General features: G+C 44.0%; 1 protein-coding gene across 1 annotated transcript; it reads left to right on the top strand.

Annotated features, from left to right (window-relative positions):
* The first annotated feature begins 2,924 nt into the window (after positions 1 to 2,924).
* On the top strand, positions 2,925 to 5,872 carry LOC141271419 (uncharacterized). The gene is made up of 2 exons (XM_073681502.1): positions 2,925 to 2,994; positions 4,758 to 5,872. The coding sequence occupies exons 1-2, from the start codon at positions 2,925 to 2,927 to the stop codon at positions 5,870 to 5,872; spliced, it is 1,185 nt and encodes a 394-aa protein (XP_073537603.1).
* Positions 5,873 to 6,909: the final 1,037 nt, after the last annotated feature.

Below are 6,909 nucleotides of genomic sequence, written 5' to 3'. Positions count from 1 at the left end.
GGTGTCATGAGATCTCCCCTATGATGTGTAGACGGCTGTTAAGGTCTTGTGTTCAGTCTTATCCACCAGTATTATATGTTTTATACTTGTGTAATGAGAACGGTGGAGATGGCAGGATTAGAGCTGATCATAGATGTGACTTCTCCATCTGTCTGTGACTTTTACAATATTTGTTTCAGGGTAAAGATCTGACCCATATTAATACTACAGAGACATATGTGAGTGGTGATGAGCGTTGTAAAGAAGAAATTCCTACAGATAACCGTCTAGGTGAGTAGTAACCACTAAATGTGAAGAAATTACGGATTCTTCTCAGTAACGGGATGTGGCTGCTTTATCTTCAGTGTAGTCCGGCCATATCACAATCAATCAGTCACCATTCTCCTGCTAAACCAAAACTGTCCCCATTACTCTGGGCATTGGAAGTCCTTCAGTTGGAGTGACACCTGTTTCGGCCAGAGCTTACAGCCCGGAGAATCCACCGTACTACCTAGAATTAGAAGATGCTGACCCTTACCTTCCCAGATCTCTAAACTGCAAAGCCAAATGACGGCGTACGTAGAATGTGCTGACAGCATAGAAAATCATGTGAAAAAAATATAATCCGTATGTCCTTTGTATTTATATGCTGAAATATAAACAGTAGACACATAAACACAAGAAATGCACTGCTCAAAAAAATAAAGGGAACACTCAAATAACACATCCTAGATCTGAATGAATGAAATATTCTCATTGAATACTTTGCTCTGTACAAAGTTGAATGTGCTGACAACAAAATCACACAAAAATCATCAATGGAAATCAAATTTATTAACCAATGGAGGCCTGGATTTGGAGTCACCCTCAAAATTAAAGTGCAAAAAAAACACTACAGGCTGATCCAACTTTGATGTAATGTCCTTAAAACAAGACAAAATGAGGCTCAGTATTGTGTGTGGCCTCCACGTGCCTGGACAGTCTGTGGTGCAACGTGACGTTGGTGGATGGAGCGAGACACGATGTCCCAGATGTGCTCAATCGGATTCAGGTCTGGGGAACGGACGGGCCAGTCCATAGCTTCAATGCCTTCATCTTGCAGGAACTGCTGACACACTCCAGCCACATGAGGTCTGGCATTGTCCCGCATTAGGAGGAACCCAGGGCCAACCGCACCAGCATATGGTCTCACAAGGGGTCTGAGGATCTCATCTCGGTACCTAATGGCAGTCAGGCTACCTCTGGCTATCACATGGAGGGCTGTGCGGCCTTCCAAAGAAATGCCACCCCACACCATTACTGACCCACTGCCAAACCGGTCATGCTGAAGGATGTTGCAGGCAGCAGATCGCTCTCCACGGCGTCTCCAGACTCTGTCACGTCTGTCACATGTGCTCAGTGTGAACCTGCTTTCATCTATGAAGAGCAAAGGGCGCCAGTGGCGACTTTGCCAATCCTGGTGTTCTGTGGCAAATGCCAAGCGTCCTGCACAGTGTTGGGCTGTGAGCACAACCCCCATCTGTGGACGTCGGGCCCTCATACCACCCTCATGGAGTCGGTTTCTAACTGTTTGTGTAGACACATGCACATTTGTGGCCTGCTGGAGGTCATTTTGCAGGGCTCTGGCAGTGCTCCTCCTGTTCCTCCTTGCACAAAGGTGGAGGTAGCGGTCCTGCTGCTGGGTTGTTGCCCTCCTACGGCCCCCTTCAAGTCTCCTGGTGTACTGGCCTGTCTCCTGATAGCGCCTCCAGCCTTTGGACACCACGCTGACAGACACAGCAAACCTCCTTGCCACAGCTGGATGAGCTGCACTACCTGAGCAACTTCTGTGGGTTGTAGAGTCCGTCTCATGCTACCACGAGTGTGAAAGCACAACCAACATTTAAAAGTGACCAAAACATCAGCCAGAAAGCATTGGTACTGAGATGTGGTCTGTGGTCCCCACCTGCAGAAACCCTCTTTTATTGAGTGTGTCTTGATAATTGCCAATAATTTCCATCTATTGTTTATTCCATTTGCACAAGAGCATGTGAAATTGATTGTCAATCAGTGTTGCTTCCTAAGTGGACAGTTTGATTTCACAGAAGTTTGATTTACTTGGAGTTATATTCTGTTGTTTAAGTGTTCCCTTTATTTTTTTGAGCAGTGTGTGTATATATATATATATATATGTATATATGTATATATGCTCTAAATTATAAAATAGTTATTTTAATTAATATATAGAGACCTAATTTATTAAACTCAAATTTATATTACTATAGATGTAAAAATACATTAAACATAATCTCTACTTATGCAACATCTGGTCACTGCAGATTGCACACAGCACACTTGCGCTGCGTCCAATCCGCAGTGAACACTGATCGTGTGCACATAGCCTTAGAGAGATGGTTTATTCTGAATCCACAGATGGATTTCTCTCTTAAAAATAAGTCTGAACACGGCTCTGGCCTCGTGCCTCTCGCCTCCGAGCGTGGTTATTGCCTCTTGCTTCTCGTTTCCGAGCGTGGCTTTTGCCTCGTGCCTCACGCCTCTGAGCGCGGCTCTGGCCTCGTGCTTCACGCCTCCGGGCGTGGCTCTGGCCTGGTACCTCAAGCCTCCAAACGCGACTCTGGCCTTGTGCCTCACACCCCTGAGCTCGGCTATGACCTCGTGCCTCATGCCTCCAAGCGCAGCCATGGCCTCGTGCCTCATCCCTCCAAGCGTGGCTCTGGCCTCATACCTCCGAGCTCCACTCTTGCCTCGGGCCACACGCCTCTGAGCTCTGCTCGTGCCTAATGCCTCCGAGAGCCGCTCTGGCCTCGTGCCTCGCGCCTATGAGCGTGTACACCTCGTGCCTCAGGGCCTCATACACCTCATGTCTCAGGGCCTCTGGTCTCTGACCTCCAAATATGTGCCTCTGACCTCCAGGCTTTGGCCTCATGCTTCTAGGCTTGGGCCTCATGCCTACGACCTTGGGCCTCGTATACCTTGGGTCTCATAAACCTCAGGCCTTCAAGCCTGTAGCCTTGGGTCTGTCTGCCTCGTACACCTCGGCCTCTCTGCCTCGTATGCTTCATCTGTCCGGGCTTCGTGCTTCTGGCCTCATGCCTCAGGGCTCGTGCCCTACACCTTGTCTCTATCCTTGACTCCGGTTAGAGTGGCCTTGTGCCTCTGGACCTAGATCCAGCTTCATTTGCCTCATTCTGTCGGGCTCTGCCCTTAATTGCTAAGCTCTGGATTCTGTTTTATAGTTTATGGTTTAAGGGAACCATATGTCTATTGAGTTCATCACAGAGCATAACATAATATTGATACACGGAGAGGAGTTAAAACCTCAAGAGGCAAATGCTAATTTCCCCATGTTGGGGGGAAAAGTTCCTTCCTGACTCCACATACATCAATCAGACTAGTTCCAGGATCAATGTTCCATCACAGAACCTGGTGCCCATAACCTGCAATATATTTATCAAGAAAGGTATCCATGTCCTCCTTGTACTTTGTTGGGAATCAAACATTACAGCATCAGGTTACAATAGAAAATCCATAGTCTCACTACTCTTTCATTAAAGAATCCATAGTCTCTCTGCTCTGACAGTAAAGAGTCGCCCTTTGTGATTGGGACGAGACCTTGGAGTATGGCACCTGGTCGCTGTTGCAGATTAGGCGTAAAAGATCATTGGGAAGATCTCTACCTGTTCCCTCATATATTTGCACATTGTAGTCAACTTGCCTTTAGGCCTTGTTTTTTCCAAGCTGAGAGAGCCCAATTTTGATAACCTGTCCTGTTTACTAAGAAAAATTATTATTTTTTTTGCATTTGTCCTCATAAGTCACTTGTATAGGTGCAAATTCAAAGACATTGTCTTGTGTACATAGTCCAGCCTTGGTTATGCACCTCGGTCTCTTGTGGGAAGGGTTCTTTCTACCAGCTCTCTGAGTTGGCCTGAGGTCCTGTATTAGGAGCTACAGATATAACAAATCAGTTAATGATTTTTTCCATTATATATGGATTGACCGATAGTAAGTGCATTTATTGAGGCCGCTTTCATCAATACCGGGGTCCAAACTCCCTCTGTAATTAACATCAGCATCACAGGAGTGATGAACCACGCTCCTCTACCATATGGTGTGATGATGAACCCAGCGTTGGTAATGGCAGAGGAGGTCCTTCCAGACTGCAGTGGTATATTTCTTCAGTTTCAATGATGGTCCAACTCCTGACTTGAGGCCTAGGGATTTATGGATTTAGAATAGACGTCAGTGGGCTTCGGGGTGAGTAATGTATAAAAATCCCAATGCTGTGCCCATTTATCCATATCCTAAAGGTTATTGAATTAGTGTTTCAGCAATCCAGGCCTCTGTCCTGCAGGACTCCTTGTGTTATGGTTATCTGGTCTGTTCCCAGGGTTTAGTTCACCATTCTTTTCTGTTCAATAAGCGGTGTTCAATGTTTATTCTATGGCTGCGGTGTTTATAAGTATAATTCATCTAACACAGTTACTGCGGCTCATTATTGGTGATGTGGTACAACAGTGGGGTGTCACACTCTATCCAGTAAGTTTTTATTGGTATGATTTTGGCCTACATAATATTTTTTGCTGGTGTGTTATTCCAGTATTTGGGAGGCAGAACGATCAAACAGGGTCGACCATCATGCTCTACTCGTTCGTGCACTGAGGTCTAATGTTTGATCGTCAATTGGTTTTGTCTAAATAACTTGCAATTTCTATGTATAGTATTGAAATGTTATACAAATATATTTTTAAGGATACTTTATTCATCTTTATTGGCAGATGACTGTACCAGGAGAACACAAGAACAAATGACATCTACAATTTTTAAATCAGATGATCTTGAGTTCACAAAATATAGAAGTGAAGTGAAAACCATTACTCCAGATATATTATCATCCATTTACAGCAAAGATCTATCATCTGATGCTTTTACACAGGTCCAAACTTCTGATTCATCACAGACTATTAAGAAAAATAAAAGACAGGCAATAGGCAATAAAAATCACACTGCTCTTACAGCAAAGGAGCCATTAACAACTGAAGAAAATAGAAATAATTTTTCCCTCAAAATGTCTTTTATTACTCGTAAAAAAATTCAGACAAAGGAGAGAAGATTTTCTTGTTCACAGTGTGGGAAATATTTTAACCAAAAATCATATCTTGTTAGACATGAGAGAGTTTACACAGGGGAGAAGCCATATTCATGTTCAGAATGTGGCAAATGTTATAATCAGAAACTAGATTTAGTTGCCCATCAGAGAAGTCACAGAGGGGTGAAGCCTTTTTCATGTCCAGAATGTGGGAAATGTTTTAAACGGAATACACATTTAGTTGTACATCAGAGAATTCACACAGGGGAGAAGCCTTTTTCATGTCCAGAATGTGGGAAATGTTTTGCAGGTAAATCATATCTTGTTAAACACCAGAGAACTCACATAGGAGAGAAGCCATATTCATGTTCAAAATGTGAGAAATCTTATACAGATAAATCAAGTCTTGTTAGACATCAGATATTTCACACAGGAGAGAAGCCCTTTTCATGTTCAGAAAGTGGGAAATGTTATGCAAATGAATCAAGTCTTGTTATTCATCAGAAAATTCACACAGGGGAGAAACCATTTTCATGCTCAGAATGCAGGAAATCTTTTGCAGATAAATCAAATTTTGTTAGACATCAGAAACTTCACACCGGGGAGAAGCCATATTCATGTTCAGAATGTGGGAAATGTTTTAATCAGAAATCAGTTTTAGTTATCCATCAGAGAACTCACACAGGGGAGAAACCTTTTACATGTACGGAATGTGGGAAATGTTTTACAGAGAAATCAAATCTTGTTAGACATAAAAAACTTCACACAGGGGAGAAGCCCTTTTCAAATTTATGTGTCCATTAAAAAACTCACATGGGGGGGGGCATGGCCAGCCATGGAGCATTGAAGACGTCTGGTGCGGAGCTCCTCCACTCCAAGATCTTAAAAAGCTGTACAACTGACATATACAAGCAAAACAAAATAAAGCTTATCCAAAGCTCCTTATACCTCCTCTGCCTCCCAAGGAGATATTCAGACTTATCTCCTGCGAAGCACCTCAGACACAGGAGACAGCTGACCTCTCGGTGACACAGGAGATGCAGGCCAGCAAAACTATTCAAATGCCTCTCTTCCCCTGTCAAACACCTGAGACTCACTATTTCACTAAGATGGATGGGGAACACCAAAATAATGATAAAAAAATATCTTTATTTAGTTCATTGTTAAAAGCTGCCAATATGTAGACCAATAAAATGATTAAAAGAGCTAGGAGGTGAGCTAGTAGCTGAGCACTGGGGCAGTTGTATACGGTAGTATTACCTCTATTCTCTATTTTCATATAGTGGTTGGCAATTTGTAATAAGTAGTGTTGAGCCACCCCCGTAGTGTTCGAGTTCGGTTCGGTTCGTCGAACACCCGTGTGTTCGCCGAACTGTTCGTCGAACTGATCGTCGAACACCTTCGAACACCGTTAAAACCAATGGCAGGCAAACAAAAACACATAGAAACACATAGAAAACACCTTCAAAGGTGTCCAAAAGCTGACAAACTGCTCAGAAGACACAACTAACACATGGAAAAGTGACAAGTACATATAGTCATGCGAAAAGAAAAGAGGTGGAGGAGTAAAAGGAGGGGGAGACACAGATATAGGCATGTCATGCCCTTCTAAAATCCAAAAAGTGAGAAGCCGACACGTTCAGTCCGCTCCTGCCCGTGCCACCTCCGCGTCGCCGGGTTTGTGCCAGAGCCGCGGTGAACCCTGACGGCCAGCCCCCCTCTCCCAATACTGGTGCCTGTCCGCTGGTGGGTCGAGCGAGCCCCCCTGTGGTGGAGGCAGCTCTAAGCTTTTTCATTTAAATTGTCTCTCTAATTTGAATGAATACACTTTAAATCCATTT

The sequence above is a fragment of the Phyllobates terribilis genome, unplaced genomic scaffold (genome assembly GCF_046119375.1).
Source record: "Phyllobates terribilis strain yellow unplaced genomic scaffold, ASM4611937v1 Scaffold_5__5_contigs__length_657084704, whole genome shotgun sequence".
NCBI lineage: Eukaryota > Metazoa > Chordata > Amphibia > Anura > Dendrobatidae > Phyllobates > Phyllobates terribilis.
This window is presented reverse-complemented; position numbering and strand designations above follow the sequence as displayed.